The 16,996-nt window shown below is 33.5% G+C and overlaps 2 protein-coding genes across 6 annotated transcripts; one reads left to right on the plus strand and one right to left on the minus strand.

Moving 5' to 3' along the window:
* The first annotated feature begins 218 nt into the window (after positions 1-218).
* LOC100875811 (RING finger protein 37) lies at positions 219-1,816 on the plus strand. Of its 2 annotated transcripts, XM_076539200.1 has the most exons (3): positions 219-356; positions 432-841; positions 930-1,816. In XM_076539200.1, the coding sequence occupies exons 1-3, from the start codon at positions 219-221 to the stop codon at positions 1,783-1,785; spliced, it is 1,404 nt and encodes a 467-aa protein (XP_076395315.1). In that variant the 3' UTR covers positions 1,786-1,816. The 2 variants fall into 2 exon arrangements, with proteins under 2 accessions (XP_076395315.1, XP_003708564.1); XM_003708516.3 differs by having other exon boundaries at positions 219-841.
* Positions 1,793-16,957, minus strand: Vps13B (vacuolar protein sorting 13B). 4 transcript variants are annotated; one of them, XM_012298104.2, is made up of 39 exons: positions 16,741-16,957; positions 16,259-16,533; positions 15,970-16,147; positions 15,819-15,897; positions 15,570-15,745; positions 15,395-15,498; positions 15,085-15,334; positions 14,828-15,006; positions 14,558-14,767; positions 14,351-14,489; positions 14,167-14,284; positions 13,956-14,098; positions 13,717-13,889; positions 13,455-13,631; positions 13,106-13,394; positions 12,876-13,038; positions 12,426-12,813; positions 12,207-12,342; positions 11,964-12,131; positions 11,685-11,908; positions 11,394-11,613; positions 11,126-11,330; positions 10,877-11,054; positions 10,477-10,806; positions 10,196-10,399; positions 10,015-10,130; positions 9,598-9,949; positions 9,408-9,524; positions 9,233-9,349; positions 8,894-9,163; positions 8,205-8,816; positions 8,042-8,137; positions 4,407-7,959; positions 3,920-4,324; positions 3,671-3,847; positions 3,432-3,602; positions 3,159-3,352; positions 2,735-3,073; positions 1,793-2,663 (listed from the first exon to the last, which is right to left on the minus strand). In XM_012298104.2, the coding sequence occupies exons 2-39, from the start codon at positions 16,343-16,345 to the stop codon at positions 2,433-2,435; spliced, it is 11,268 nt and encodes a 3,755-aa protein (XP_012153494.2). In that variant the 5' UTR covers positions 16,346-16,533; positions 16,741-16,957; the 3' UTR covers positions 1,793-2,432. The 4 variants fall into 4 exon arrangements, with proteins under 4 accessions (XP_012153494.2, XP_012153493.2, XP_012153492.2 ...); XM_012298103.2 differs by having other exon boundaries at positions 12,207-12,333; positions 14,828-15,015; XM_012298102.2 differs by having other exon boundaries at positions 14,828-15,015.
* Between the last annotated feature and the right edge of the window lie 39 nt (positions 16,958-16,996).

Consider the following 16,996-nt stretch of genomic DNA (forward strand, 5'->3'; position numbering starts at 1 on the left):
TATTTCTACCACGTGCGATCACACACAACCTATAGACTGAACGCACTTCGACATTGAGGAACTCTAACCTAAAATTAATCTATAGTTTCACGAAAGCATAGTGTATAGCAAATTGTATAGTTTGAGACTAAATGGAAAATGACATAAATTTGTTGTCCATTAATTTTCTGCGGTAAATCTTCTTTGATGGATGTTATATGTATCGTTAAAGCAGAAGAATGCTTTTTAACTTCTGCGATCCACGTTTACGACCAGAAATTCAGTGTAATACTGTCAGTACAGAGGGATATGAAGTCACCAACCTAATAAGTGACAATGACAAAGGATTTCTAGCTTATGCTTGTATTAAACCACCTGTCAATATTGATATTACATTCTTGTGTAATGTACGTATCAACCATATTTTAATTTGGCCACATGTTGGTTCACAGAAATCATCTGGATTTCAATTATATTCCAAAACAAGTAACGATGCCAGTGTGCCTTATGCCTTATTAGCTACTGGGTTTTTAGACCATTCAAATGCTGGATTATTGTTGTACCCATCAAATGTCAATCATGAAACAATTTCTGTTCCACCAAATTTTTTAAAACGTTATATAAAACCTTCCCTACAGTATTTAACAACATATATAAGTAATTTAAGAATATGTATATGTAAGACAGAAAATTCAGTACCTGCATTAGGTAAGATTGAAGTATGGGGAACAGTATCACCAAGGTGTGGGAAAGATACAATGGCTAGCATTTGTACTTTATGGTCTAAACCACAACTTTCTGTGTCTGAATCCGTAAAAGCACCACAGAATAATGATTCACCTATTACTACTACAAATAACAAGTAAATACAATCTTACTTTGTCCAACATGTGGTATTAAAATATTGTGAATGGTTCATTTATATTAAATATGTACTATAATTGTTTCAGAGAACAATTAGAATTATCTCTACAAGTTCCTGAATGTTTTTTAGATGCCATTACTTGGGAAATCATGACACAGCCTATTTTATTACCAAGTGGCAAAATAATTGATCAAACTACATTACAGAAACATGAAGAAACTGAAGCTTTATGGGGAAGGAGACTAACAGATCCTTTCACAGGTTTGCCATTTAGTGAAGATCGTAAGCCTGTTATAGCAAATGCATTAAAAGCTAGAATAGATAAATTTTTACTTGAAAATAGTAATGTAGAAGAAATTAAGAGGCTGCCAAGAGTTTTAGGTCGTACATTATCTTCAGATATAGCTGATAAGAAAGTATTGGAAATTCCTAAATATTTGCTAAAAGAAAATGTGTCGAATAAAAGTTTAAGTGACAATAAATCTAAGTTGCATTGCAGAATGATAAATGCACAAGAAAGTAAAAAATTTTGTCATAAACTGCCAGTTATTGTAATGTCTAGTAAACGAAATTCTTCCATCTTAAGTAAGCCCACAAAGAAACTAAAGACTATAATTTCTAATACATCACTGTATAAGGAAACAGAAAGTAAGGAGAAGGAATCTGACTGTATCAGTGTAATAGATTTAACAACTAATGACAATGTGGATGATGATGTTAAAACAGTAGCACCTTATCTAAAACGTTTTGATAGTACTTCTGAGGCACATGGTGAAAGTTCCAAATCAAATAGTTGCTCCTGTTGTTCTACTAGTATCTTTTACCAACTTCCATGCAAACATGTATTGTGTAGGAAAGTTTTACTATCTATGAAAAATAATCATTGTACAGCTTGTGGTATATCTTACAACAATAGTGAAATACAACGAATTTATGAATAAATGCAAGTACTTAATCGTGGTGATGAAATTATTTATTTATATCGTGTTCTTTTATTATTAATTGTAGACATTTTACACTAAGTATTGTAAATAAAGCTTAATGATAAGTTGTAATAAATATTTAAAAATTTCAGTTCATATGTATCAAATATTAAGCAAATAATAAGTAATATTAACAATGGTTCACGCCGAGTTGTGTTTTCAAGACACAATAATTTTTTTACCAAATGTATACTATGTTACAAATTTTCATAGATGTTATGCACACTTCATATACGAAAAATATGCACAGAATGTTCCTGGTTAGCCTTCTTCGATATGTATGTACATGTGTTTTGTAACAAATAAAAAGCATAGTAAATTTTTCATTATATAAAACATTTTTATAAAATTTAAAAAGTATTTCTTACATAAAAACGGATTTAAATTGTGCATATCATAATTCTGTGCATAGTAACACAACGAAAGAAGTCTCAATTTAAATATTTGTCAGAACAAAATTGAAAATGTCGATTTGGTAAAATTTGGATTATCTCAAATAATTTTTTAATCGAAAAGACAATACTGTTTTATCATTTGTTATCGAAAGTATCAATTATTTCTACATCCGAATATAAGAATATAATCTAGTATGTTTAATTTACATATTATAATACCCTAAATCCACTACCCTGACTTTGTCTTTTGGCAATATTAAATAACGATAATAAATAGTTACGCGAATCAGGAGAAACGTAAAACGTAAGTGTACGATCGGAATGAGGAGTGGTATTTTCAAAGACATCAGACTGTCCATCACTGTTTGTAGAAACACTAGCTAAGCCAGTGCTGCTACTACGAACGTACTCCGCAACTCGTGCTCGCATTTCTTGATCCATCTATTAACAATAAAATTTTAATAAGTAAATACATATGCAATTTTAATAATATTATACCCATTGCATCATACCTCATATGGAGCTGGTGATACTGATCTATTATTCTGAACTGTCTCAGGAGAACAGTATAAACATATTGTTGATTCCAAATGATGGTCGGCACTTGTTAAATCTTTTAATAAAAATATTCGTTCTATATTGTCTTCCGCCGTATTAACCAGTAATAATGCGTGTCTTGTTAAAACCAATGTTACGGCACGGTTACTACCTTGTTGAATAACATAATCTGCATTGGCAACATGCAAAATATTGCCATGATTGTTTTCAAGCAATGGTAATAACCACCAAGCATATCTAATAGATGTGTTATTATTGCCAGTTGTGTACTGAACAACTGGTCTTTGTCGAGGCTGTAACAACATGTCTACTATTAATTTATTTCATTAATAGTATTTAAATATAAGATCAAGTAGCGTGTACTATAAAACAATTTACCGAAGGTAAAGAATTCCAGCCAGCGCCTTGAAGTAATCCTTGTCCTGTTAATGCAACCAATTCTGCAGCACCGCTTAAAGGTTTAGTGACTACACCAACTAGACCAAGGCCAACACCGGTGACAAGACTTTTAGTTGTTATCTCTCCTGACCAAACCTGTTGCAAAGGATGGTGTGCCAATCCTGCGACTGCAGCTAAATAAATATAACAATTCACGTGAATCATCTTGTATGACAAAAAAATGATAAATTAAGAAGTAGTATTATGATATACCAAGAAGACTCATTCCTAGTCCAGTTAAGCCTTGATAGAATCCCTGCGCCATGCCTTGGGGTCGCATTCTTCGGGACTCTTCTTGTCGTTGTAAATGTTCTTCATCGAGTGTTAGGCGATCTAAATTCCGTGCTACACTGGATGCTAGTTTAGTTACAGAATTCAGAGTACCTAGACCAAATTTATTTATGAAATATTTAAAGTTTATTACTCCTTCAGATGTCTGTAAATATTGATACCTGCTGTGACGTGTCTCATTAAACTGGCTGAGCCATGTGTTATTCCTACAATGAAACCCCATGGACCTTGCAATAAACCTTGAAATGGAAGAGAAACAAAGTCACGAAGCCCTGATCCAAGAGCTTGTGCCAAACTTCCTGGTGATCCTAATATTTCTAAAGATCCAACTACCCAACCTGATGTACAAACATTTCAGAAAGTTGAAATTTATGATGTATAGGATTAGAAATATAAAAAAAAAATATTACCTGCTCCAAATATAGCACCAGATAAATAATGCATTGTAAGAGCATTACCAAGTTTATAAGGTGTAGTTAAAATATTCTTTTTCTCAAATGTTCCAAAATATAGTGGGGAATGATCTAAAGCTACATATAAACGGACAGATGTGTGAACGCTCAGTAAAATAGACACAGGTTCTATCTTTAAGTTTTGCAGTCTTAATGGTGCACTCAATATTTTTGCATCAACCATTATGTAGTCAGGAATGTATACTCCGATCGTCGAAACCAATGTCCTTGCCTTTTTCAAACTATCAGGCACTAGAAATCTTGGTGGTACCATTGCAGTTGCATAATTCAACAATTGAGTTATATATGTATCCTCGATGTAAGCACTAATTGGTGCGAATTTTATAAAAAGATCTTTTGACACTGAAAGTAGCATTGAAGAGAAATTAGTATTAGTATAAAATAAAAATTCAACATGTAAAAATCGGAATGTATAGTAATGTACCTCTTAATTGCCCTTGTTTTTCTAAAACATAATCAATTGCTATTAGCGAATTTTCTCTGATCTGTTCAAGTTTACTCATCAAGCAGTTGCACGTATAAAATCTGGTTTCTTTTACTAGAAGTGGACTCTGACTTATTAAAACTACAGGAAAGTCAAATCCTCCTTGATCAAATAACTGATTATCTAATTGTAAGTCACCTATGAAAACTCGCAAATTTATGGTCTTAGATTTTGCAACAGCAGCGACTATAACATCGGTCATAGACAAACTAGCCACTTCAATTCGTTGGGCATTTTCATTCATGTCGTGCATGATAACAATTGTAACTCCGCGAAGGCAAATAGTTGCAGATCCCTCGTTAGAATTATTTTCTCCAACAATTTTTGCATCATCGTTCTCGCTACCTTTGATATTTTCTACAGTGGTTATTAAACGTTGTAAATGCATTTGCGAAGAAGTTTTCATATCTGGAGTTGAAGTGTCTTCTTGAGCAGAGAAGAAAGTGGTTACCGAGGTCGAACTACCAGAACTTTGCACATTTATCGTTGATCTGTCATCTTCTTCAATTGAAAATGACCCATGCAATGATTCAATATCTTTGGGATCATTCTCTTTACGCAGTAATCGACTTCTAATGTCTCGTGCAGACACCTCCACTTGTGAAATAGGAACAATATTAATGTACGTGGTGTAACAATGATTTTGCATGATCAACTTCACATCCCCATAGGATGGCAATCGGACATACTGATCCACTGCCACACCTGATATTGCGGACAAATTTATTCCTCTCGACCATCGTAGCTCTTTGCCCTTTATTTGTTCGTTATAACCACTCGTCACAGCAGAAAATAGTAAGACATTTGAAGCGTTGGTAACCGGAGCATCAGGTAGCCTATTGCTGATAGATGGAATGGTATAATGGCAGTTCGCATTACTTTCAATTTCACAAATCCAAGAAAAATGAGGAGTGTCCGGTATTATTCCTCCTCCCGATTCGTTAGCTTGACCCAGTAAAATTTTAAAGGCGCATGTGTTCTCGATTAGTAACTGAGGATGATGATCCACGTACATCATTATATAAGTCGTACCCTTATCCTCTTGTATAGTGATAACTACTGGCATGGTGGTAGACCCATTTGGAACAGCAACACATTTGCGACTCATGCCTTGGTCAACTCGGATTGGGCACGACCACTTATGTCCCAGACTCAGAGATATATAAAGTGCAAGTGGTTCTATGATTTCCTCCATATACAATGTATACCACTGTGTGATGGGGATGCCCTGTTTCTGATCTTCATTCGATGAAATATTGAAGCTGAAAGGGGTGAGATCATTCGGTAGTTCGAGTCTAGTCGCATCCTCGTGAACTGCTAACGTGGCAACGCACAATTCTTGAGGCGTTAAGTTATTAATAACGTGGCTACTTGTTACTCGTACAAGACGCATATCTTCGTACATGCTGGAATTAATATTCATAATTGAGACACTAGAGCCACAATCTACACATGTTTTAATATTTCCATCTAGTGGAATGAGTCCACCTATTTTTGGCATATAGAAGCTTTGACTCCAATCGGGCCTAGCCAGTTGCAGAGCCTGGGATGTGTAGAAGGTGTCGCCGATGCCAACGCATAAATGAAATGTACCTTCCAATTTAGGTGGTGTTATGATGCCGTAATGAGGAATCTGACAGAGCTCGATATCCTCAGATACTAATGAGAGGTAACATCCTACTGAATTTAAAATAAAACACCATGGTTGCAGTTCTAACAGCAATGTACTCGACACTAATCCAGCATCTTGATACTTCACTTGTACATGCGTTTGCGGTTGTTCAGCAGATATCCATTCCTCCATCTCGTCTTCCTGGAAAGGCCACTCAACTTCGTTCGTTTGATTCTCAAGACTCTTCAGAATATCGTCGATGTCCTCTGACTCGGGTCTTCTGAAGAACTTTCGTTGGTCTACAGAACTGTACGACAATGGAACGTACGGGTTAGAGGTGGAGACTCCAGATTCCAGCTGGAATGTTAACTGATGAAAATGTTCAAATGTTCCAGGACAGTACAGTTGTTGTCGTTCACCCCGACCATTCACCATTGTGCTTAAAGATATCTTCAACGAAGGTGTATCCATTTGTACTCTAACTGGTACCGGTAGATGTGACTTGATCATGTAAAGGGGACTAAGCACAGCTAATACTTTCATTCTCTCTTGAATCGTTTGCGTCACTATCCGAACCCAGATGCTTAAAAATTGTCCACGTTCTTGCAACGGAACTTTAACGAGCCATGGTTGTCCCCATTTCACGTTAGGCTGAAGAGGAATATCCCCTGTCCACGACAGATTTGGTACATTCGTGAAGCGCAAACGTATTGCCATTTTCTTGTTGCCATCAAGTATAACCGATGGCGGTCGACTTTTACCAGCAATAGGATATACGTCTTTCAGAACGGTCACTTTTGATCCAATGTCAGCCTCGTACCTGACTAACTTCATTTCAAAATTATCAACCAATTGATTGGAAATTATAAGCTGTCCGCAGAACGTGACAAGCTTCTGCATGGCGGAAATCGACGCGACGCTTACAAATACTGCCGCTTTTGTTGCTGAATTATTAAATTCGATTGCCTGGATTCCATCAGTGCCTACAGAAAATGGCTTGCTCCATAACCATACATTGTCTTTGATCGCTATTCGCAACATTTTGTTACTGATATGTCGCCATGAATAGAAATTACATTGCCTACTTTCTAACAGAATATTTTCTCCTGTACCACTTTGACCGAAGAGAATAGGTACATTACTGTTATTGGCTACCATATAGCGTGTGAATAGAATTCCACACTTCTTTTCTTCCTCCAGAGAGGCAAACCATAAATGCGTGGAAACTGCCAGCGTGTGGGCTATGGTTGGACTCAGTTTTAGAGAAAAAGGACTACACGTTAAAGATATATCAGTTTTGTCTGACAGCGAAAGTTGTAATCTTGCTTCCAAAGGATCTAATACTTCTTGCATAGTTAGGTAACTGTAATCCAGTATATGTATCCCAAACGTGCCACCAATATCAATCAATACTGAACCGTCTATCCACCTATTAAGCACAAGGATAGCTCCTTTATGCTCCAGAGTCATGAAGCATTGAGTTTCGGGTAGTATACCTTTCAAAGTATAATTTTTTAAAGGTGGCTGTAACTCATCTATAACCGAGTTAATTTGGTTAAACATTGATATGTGGATAGCACCAATATTAAGTGCAGCTTGTATGTTAGGTATAATTGAAGAGTTGAAATAAGAATCTATGCGCAAACAGGCTGCAAGAACTCGGGCTGAAATTATGGTTTTCGGTCGATTGCTGTTTAGAAGAACCACACGCCATATGCAAGCCACTGCACGCGCCGGAGCTTTGTCAGGAAGTTCCAAACGATAAGAATCTGTTTCTGACAAATAAAAATCAGCGTAACGTTGATAGGACATATGACAATCACTCCAGTATTCTAGAGTACAATGTACTCTTTCCACGTTAACAGTATCTGAATCTAACGTCTGAAAAAGATGTAAGATAGGTATAACCAAGTGATGATAAAAATTTCTAAATAAAGTCTTCTCTATTATGAATTTGACTTACTTCAAACGGAACCGGCGATACATGTATTCTCGTTAATGTTCTTGGCTGAGGATATCTCCAGGCCATCGATTGTTGAGGATAAGTGAAAAATATGACCTAAAAAAACAGTGTATTGGAAAATTAGTTATTCTTTAATTTAGTATGGAAGTATTAGCAAACTTACTTGATAAGGAAAAGGAAGTTCATCTGCATTTCCATTTACGAATTGAAATGCGCCTGCTTTAAGATCATCCTGATAGTGTTGCTCAGTCGAAAGTACAATTTGTTTTCCACTATCTTTGCTTTTTGACGAAGACAACGTTAACTCGCTTAATAATAACTGGCAATCTTCCACAACACTTTTTAGAATTTTTATTTGTTCTGGACCAAAATCTAAATAAAGACTATCGCTATCAGCCTGTACTTGTACTTGTGGAATAGAATCAGTATTCTGCCAAGTTTCCCATAGCAAGCAAATAGTCACGTTGCAACACCATGGATTTAAAAGAACTTTTATGTTTTCGTTAAGGATCACTGATATGATACAAGAATCTACAGACGTGTTAGAGTATATTCTATCGGGTCTAAGAAGAGATGAAATATTGCCGGATAACGAAGACAAACTAGCTATTATTTCAGCACCAGAATCAGTTTTTAGAGAAAGCACCACTTGCTTTGTAGATATGTGCAAATCAGGCGAAGTCATTCTTTTCGATTTGGTTACTGAAGGTATCTTTATATCGTCAAAGTGTTCGGAAGATGTTGATTCGTGCTGACTTGTCACACATGTTAATATCTGATAACAAATAAAAATCAGTAGTCTTCCATCTGTGCTACACTTTTGAGGCGTTTTGTACAAGCATGATACGTTACCTTATTTTTAATACTATATATCTGATTTAGTCTTGATAAGGAGAAATGAATTTTTGTAGGTCTTCCCATATCTATGGAGAACTGCGGATTTTTTCCTAAAGTTTTTTCGTATTTTACTGTTATAAAAGATGGAGGGATGCCTGTATCCGGGTGCAGATCCCCATTTTTTGTTTCAATCATATATACTTTGAAATCCTTTTCTGTTGGTATTGAAATTAATTCTCTGCGTTCTTTATCTCCAAGAGCAACGGTGATATCGAAACACGATACCTAATATAACAAATTTTTATACTAAAATATTCCTGGAAAAATTTTATTCTTGTTGGAAGATTAACATACTTGTATTTTTTGTAATGGATGCTGTTGAGAAAAATATATATTTGGTTGATTAACCATTATATAAAATAGTGGCTGCTTCTGAGTTTCGCCCTCTTCCTCTTCAACTTCATTTATATCCTATATAAATTTTATGAATTCAATATTGGTACATTTAATTAACTAAAGAACTACTTACAACTTGATATTCTGTGACTGTTTCCTGAATATCATAAAGCACGAATGTTATTTTTCCACAGTTTACTAAAAACTCAAATGGTGAAAGGACAGAGGTATCTAAAGATGGTGGCTTATCCTAAGAGAATGGAATAGAATAAATGACTTTTATTACATGCTTTAAACATCCAAACTCTTACTTGAAAACTTACAACAATCGTTGAATTTATGCTGGATGTTTCGAAATCGATACCACTGTCTTTAGTAAAATCAACATCTGTGTCCTCAGAAACTTGTTTCGTCCACGTAATTTGTCTCATACCTCCCACATTTGACAATGTTTTTTGAGTTGTATTGCTAAACACAGTTGCATCTAAATTTTGTTCAAAGTGTCCCAGCAATATATTCCTTAGCTCATTACTTAGAACTGACATCAATTGAATCTGATCCAAATTCACTGTCACTTCTATATCCGTAATACAATTTACTTCAATGGCACTTCCGCATACAGTTACATCCGGTTTAAATATCACAGGTGGAGCAATGATTAAACACAAATCAAACCTATGGTACAAATTTTTGTTAACGATATGTCATATTATTATTAACCTGTATTACGAATTGCATACTTTGACAATAATGGAAGCGTGGAAAACTGGCGTTCTAAACTACTTCCATGTCCAAGTTTATTCCATTCTAATGCAGGATTTTCATTCATGGTGTACAGATACGACTGAGACATTTTCTGTAGACAAATACTTTAATGCATCATATCACTAACAAATTAACAAATGTACTTCTTCAACAAACCTTGTTTATACTCATTTGATAATTTTTCCAAGTAGTTGTATGAATACATATCCCCTTTATATTAATTTGATACTGCCTATCTTCCACAGCAGAACCTGGTATACTCAAAATATTTGCTTGAGCTGCAAGTTGATATATGTCTAGTCTTAAAGGAGTTCTGCAAATCGGATTTTCGGCGTGTGGAGTAATTCGAACTCCGTCTACCTACAAAATCAATAAAATTTTCATTCAAGAAAGAAATTTACTTTTACTACATATTCATAAAAAAAACATGCAACTACCTGAAATATTAATAGATCATGCTGTGGTTTGAATTTTATTGCGTTCGAGACAGGTAACATTAGTCTAAGTCCTTTGAAGTCTAAATATACTAGTGGCAACATTTCGACATCAAGATTGGTGATACTAGTTAAAGGTGGTACTACATTTTGTTCAGAAATTTCAGTTGTACCCTTTTCAGCGGATTGATAAAACCACGTGAAAGGTTTTATCAGTTGCATGTATTTGCTAACTATTGTTAGTGGTAAAATTAGATCCATCATTTGCACTTTTATAACTACTTCAGAAATATAGCTATTAGCAGATAAGATACTCTCGGACATTATATCTTTCTAGAAAATAGAGGATGAAAATGTAAAATAATATAGGAATATTGTTTGCTCTACTTTTAATAATAGGTACCTTCTGGCTTTTGTGTTTTTTATAGGTACCCCATCGTGTATGAACATTTCCCGATTTTGCTCTAGTCAAGGTAAAACTTATAAACCCAGAATCATCACCTTTTTCTAAGCTATCTTCTCTCCCGCAAAGCACCGCGCCTACATATTCCCCAATATCCCAAGTCACTGAATTTGGCGCTCTACAAAAGAATATCTTCTATTATATCGCATTAGAATTACAAATACTATAATTCTTTATATAATTACTAACCTTGTGTAATGGAATATAGTAACTGTCGTGATTTTACTTTTTAATTTTAGGTAGACAGGTTGTAAATCTAAAGAAGTAATAATGTCTTCTAATTCAAGAACTAATTTTAACGAAGATAAACTTTCTTTTTCCGTAACATATAATTTTATAGCAATTTTTGTTATGGTCCACTGAATCCATGCAGTCAAAATTAATTCATCCGTATCTGAAAGAAGTATAATGTTAAATAGTCATATACATGAAACCAATTCTTAATTTTATAATATACCTTGTGCAGCATCATCCTTTGAAGTAGAAACTGTTGAGTTTGTAGTTGTATCTTCAGGATATAGTAATTGCGTTGGTGTAGATGGAGTTTGTGGTATGATAGGGAGAACAACTTGCGTCTCAATATTTATTTGAGTACTAGTTATCCCACTCTTATTAATACTGGTTGTGTCTCGTATTACGTTTGCTATACTTGAGATTATTTTGTTCATAAAAACTACCTGAAATTAAAATATTTTTCATACCCGTTTTACAATCATGTTATATAAGCCATATACTTTTATAGCAATACCTGTTCTTCGGAAATTGAAACGATAATCGGAGAATTGTCAATGTGAACGCAAACACCCAATGCTGATAATGTATTTTTTTCTGATTTGAACGTCGTGACCTTAGTTGTAAGAGCAACTGTAGCATTTAACGACATTTTTTTAATGAAATTTTTTTGGGTATTCTGTTGTAACATGTAACAATGGAAATCAACGAGACTCAGTGTCCACGGAAAACTCTGTGATTCTAAAATCAATTACCATAAGAATAATGTACCTTGATCATACGTTTTATTACTTACTGTTCGTCCACATCGATTTTGGTAGTACAACTGGTAATTCTTGAAGGTAAGGTGCCAATGATTCGAAATTTACATTGGATGAATGAATCACTAAAGTGGGTAACTTTATTATTAGTATTTGTAAATTAGTATCGTTTTTTAGTGCTCCATCTTTGGCTTCTTCTATACCTAAATAATTTGATTAAACATAGTTACAGTAATGATGTATTAAACATGTGCTGCAAAGTTTAAACATGTATGTACCATATGCCCCTATACCACTCATTGTCATTGATGGTATGTAAATAACAATATGTCCAACACAGCCACTTAACACAAGACCACCCCACCATGGATACAATTCTGATAATCTGACCAATATTCCCAAATTCTGTAAGTTCTAATATAGATTACATCTTTATAATTAATAAATAAAAAAAAAAATGTTAAAAATCTTTAAAAGTTATTTTAAATTTTCAATACCTGTCTTTCACCTTCAGTTTTAGAATCTTTTTTTTTTAGAGTTTCATCATTTTGTACAGTTTTTGATTTCTCTGTCGTTATAATTGACTTTCGTTTTTCTTTGTCGGAAGAACTATGTACACTTTCATGTAAACTGGGAAATGTTTTCTTCTTGGTACCAGTATCAGAAGATGCTCCTTCTAAATGTTGTTGCATTTCGGGCCGCATCGTGCATACCGTACCGATATTATAATAAGTAACACGATATTCTAACCATTTAAACAGCAGTGGATCGAGTGAAGCTCTAATGTCTGCCATCTGAAGAGAAACGAGAGGTGGATGCGTCTGTTTCTCAATATCCTTTGGGAACTGTATGACAGCTGTTAAGAGCGACTTATTCTCTATATCACTGAAACCAAAACATTATTATGAATATAAATTCCGCTTAAAATATGATCGACATATACCTACCCATCGATGTTACTTTCTGGACCCGAAAATACAAAGGCCTGTTGCGACTCATTAAGCGCAAACATTTTCACTGAACTTATACTTATTTCATTTGAAATTGTAACTAAAGATGACAGCTTTTTACAATTTACATTCTCAAATAATAATTCCAAGTAGACAGGATCTGAAATATACGTCACATATGTGTTACATTATGTATTCAATAAAAGTTTCGGTATTGTATCACCTACCTGCTTCTTGGCAAGCATCATTAAATAAAGAGGAACACACTAGCGGATTTGTTGTATCAGTAGGGTCGAAAATTGAAGTCAGTATAGATACAGCAACCATTAATTTTGCTTTTGTTCCAGTAATTGTAATACTATCCATGTGTACAGTGTATGTTTCATGTATTAAATCGACATCCTTCCAATATTGCGGATACAATAATTTCTTTATTTTACATTCAACAGAATAAGGCATTACTACAGATGTATGACAATTTTTTGTCAAATAAAGTTGACTCCTTGCTCCATTCACCTAATTAAAAATTAACGCTATTTTAAACATATAAATGTATATGTTTTTGGGTTACGTTACCTGCACTGAAATAACTTTATGGCACTGATTAAACATTTCTGTTGAAAGCTCAGTTTGTTTCGATGCACAAGCTGCAAGTCGAAATGGATATAAAGGTTGAAGTATGAACACAATTGCTTCATCACATTCAATACTCAGAAAAGGATCGTCTGTAAGAGCAGGCGTTAACGGTGTCGTCTAGCAAAATAATACGAAAGAAATAATAATGTAATAAGCACTTAACATAAGTGTTATGAATGATATACATATGCACACTACATACTCGACTTTCAACTATCTTTCGATGACGGGGTAATCCAGTGACAGAATGATCAGCTAATTGTAATTGTAGCGATGCTCTTATTACTATAAACTTTGTCTGGGCCATAGAGACATTTTCTCGTAATGCTTCATACTCTTCCAATGTAACAGGAGGAAGTTCATCCACGAGTGGATCTAGTAAAAATGTATAAATAATAATTTTAAATACTTTGTATATACAAAAGTTAATTGCAATTATACCTGGTTTTGTAACTATGTATGGATTGTAATCATAATTTGCGGCGGCTTGCTTTATCGTTTCGATACGATGAAAAATACCTGAGCACAATCTAATAGTTAAATCACCTACGATGTATCTCATTACTCGGCGCTCGTGGAAATTACTAAAAATTATTGAAAATTTAGATTTGTATATATTATTGTTATGATCATCTTAATTTACTCCACTTGCCTATATTCAAAATTAGATCCAAATTCTGCCAATTTCTCGGGTGTAATATCATCAGGTAATTCTACGCAATGAACATAATCCATAGAAAATGCGGGACATCGTTCTATCAACCGCTCTTCTACAAATGATTTATGTATTTTTTTTTATGAAACAGTACATATTAAGGAGATCAAAATTTTACTACCTGAAACTGTACGTAGATAGTAATATATTCCCTGTTTATATTCTCTCCTTTTGCCTTTGTTCTCCACTGAATCATTGTCAAACAAAGAGTCTTTCAAATAATCAGTATTTAACTTGCCAGCTATTAAATATAAGGGTGGCTAGACAAAATTATTCATTAGTTTTTATGACCGAAAAAAGTATTAAAAAATATAGTATGAGACATTACCTGAGCTCCATCTACGACTTCAAGGTGTCCACAGCTACAAGTTCCTCTTGGATATATACGAATACAACCCATTCCAATTTGAAAAGTAGTCATTGCAATACCTTGGAGTAAACTATCTACTACTACCCCATTCAATCGTAATGTTAAAAATGATTTATATCGGAGCTTACGAGATTTATAAAATAATTGTTCCTTAACATTTTCCACTGTCTATAAAATATTATATTTTTAATACATTGTTTATCTTATATCCGTTTTTTAAATTTGTACCTTAAAAGTTAAAGTGGCATCTTGTACATAGATGCCTAAATGAATTGTGTGTCCTGAATAAGCCATTTGTTGTTCTGTAGACCAATCATTATCCCAATCAATAGGTAATAAAGATGATACCGCATTCCAAGCCCATCCACCCCAACCTGTAGTTTCTGCAACATTACCTCCCGCACGATCTATATCATCTATAGAATTATTAAATGTAAATATGGTTATGATATGATAGAGTTATATTCCATAAAACGAAGCAGAACCTTGTTTGATATCTTCCCTTTCCTCCATGGAAATTAAGGATCTTTCTTTGCTGGAAGGAAACTGTTTTGTTTGCAAGGCCATTATTAATGCAGCTAATCTGAGCAACATTGGTACTTGTTGTTCTGTTATACTAAATTCCATCTTCTGACAGTGAAGGTCTAATCGTGTAATGGAAGCTTTTTTTGCAGTGTTACTATGATAATTTACAATCAAGCGTATTACAACAGAGCATCGATACAGAACAGGGTCCTAAATTATAAAATAACAGATTTATGTCTTATTACAAAAAATTGATGTAAAAAACATTACCTGATATATTTCTATTTTCCCAGAAGCATCCATTTTATCTAAACATAGTGTTAGATCTTGAATAGTGATAACTTTTCTAAGCATAACTTCATATCCATTGACATCTATAAATATATATGTATTGTTTAGTATTTATTAATGAATGATTTTTAAAAATACAATACAAAATATATACCAGTAAATGTTGGTTCCCATTTATTATTAACAGTCTGCATACTTAAAAACCTGACATTGACACTGAGAACAATATCTTCTTCCACATATTTTAGAATTAAATTATTACAATTGATTGTTATGTTATTTACAACCTTTGTTACTATACTTTTTATATACCCAGGTGGTGTTTCATCCCTATAAAGTAAATTATAATGCATTAAATTATATAATATTAATAATGATATAACAATAGCAAAGGCTTGCTTACTGTGGTATTTCCTGCCTCCTTTGCACTTCAGAAGGAATGGTCTCCACTTTATTATCATCTTTTAATTTTAAAATGCATTCTAGAAGTAAAGATGGGTATGTTTATATACACTGTATTATTATTTGAATATAATATAACTTTTGCTAATTACCTATTGTGTTAATTGTAATGACAATCGGCTCTGAAGTAATTTTTACCCAAGGAACATGAATGAGCAGTTCATGTATATGACCACTGACAAATACAAATGGAAGATTAAGTTGTTCTTCCAAAACTTCTAGTCGTAAATCAAGATTTTGAAATGATGCATCACCACCCCATAAGGAAACCTTAAATGCAAAATGAAATTGTATAGGATGTTATTCTATTAAAAAAGTGCAGGAATATTATATATTTTTAACTTCATATATATATATATATATATATCACAGCTAATGTACCTGAGATTGTTCTGGCTTGAAATTTTTCACATATTTTTCAACGTAACTAAGAATCACTGGTGTTATATATGATTCGAGTTTGAACATGGTGAATGATTATTCAATGCATTCCACATACTCTTATGTGTTTAATAAATTTATATAAGCAAAAAAGGTTGTATTCAATTGTTTAATCTATTAAATATTGTAGGTACTATTTGCAGAAATGATGACTGTACTAATCAAAAATTATATCAGCCCATACATGGGCTTAACTTTAAAAAGTATAGGATTATCTGCAAATAACCAAATCAGTATATGAAGAGTTGTTTTCAAATTTGTAAAGGAGTATGAAATAGGGTAAACAGAACCAATAGACACTTTAAGAAATATATTTTATTCTTCTATCATTTTGATGTAGAACCAACATAAATTGTAATGGGCTATTATTTAACATATTATTACACACTTAATTGTGAAATATTCATAAAATAAATAATAACCTTATCAAATTGGCAGTGGATCATGCATCAAATTCAAATATAAAAATATGTTTCAAAAACACATATCTTCCTCTTATTTGTAATGAAACATTTAACCAAAAATGAAATGATTAATGCCACTCTAAATGATTTGTAATTGAAAAATACTCAGTTATGATTTTATGTAGCATATATTATTAGCTTTATTTATGCTGTCAGTCTTAACCTTAAAAATTTGACATGCACTGTGATTGCATGTGCATTATAGTAGCTATAG

This window comes from Megachile rotundata, chromosome 13, assembly GCF_050947335.1.
Source record: "Megachile rotundata isolate GNS110a chromosome 13, iyMegRotu1, whole genome shotgun sequence".
Classification (NCBI taxonomy): domain Eukaryota; kingdom Metazoa; phylum Arthropoda; class Insecta; order Hymenoptera; family Megachilidae; genus Megachile; species Megachile rotundata.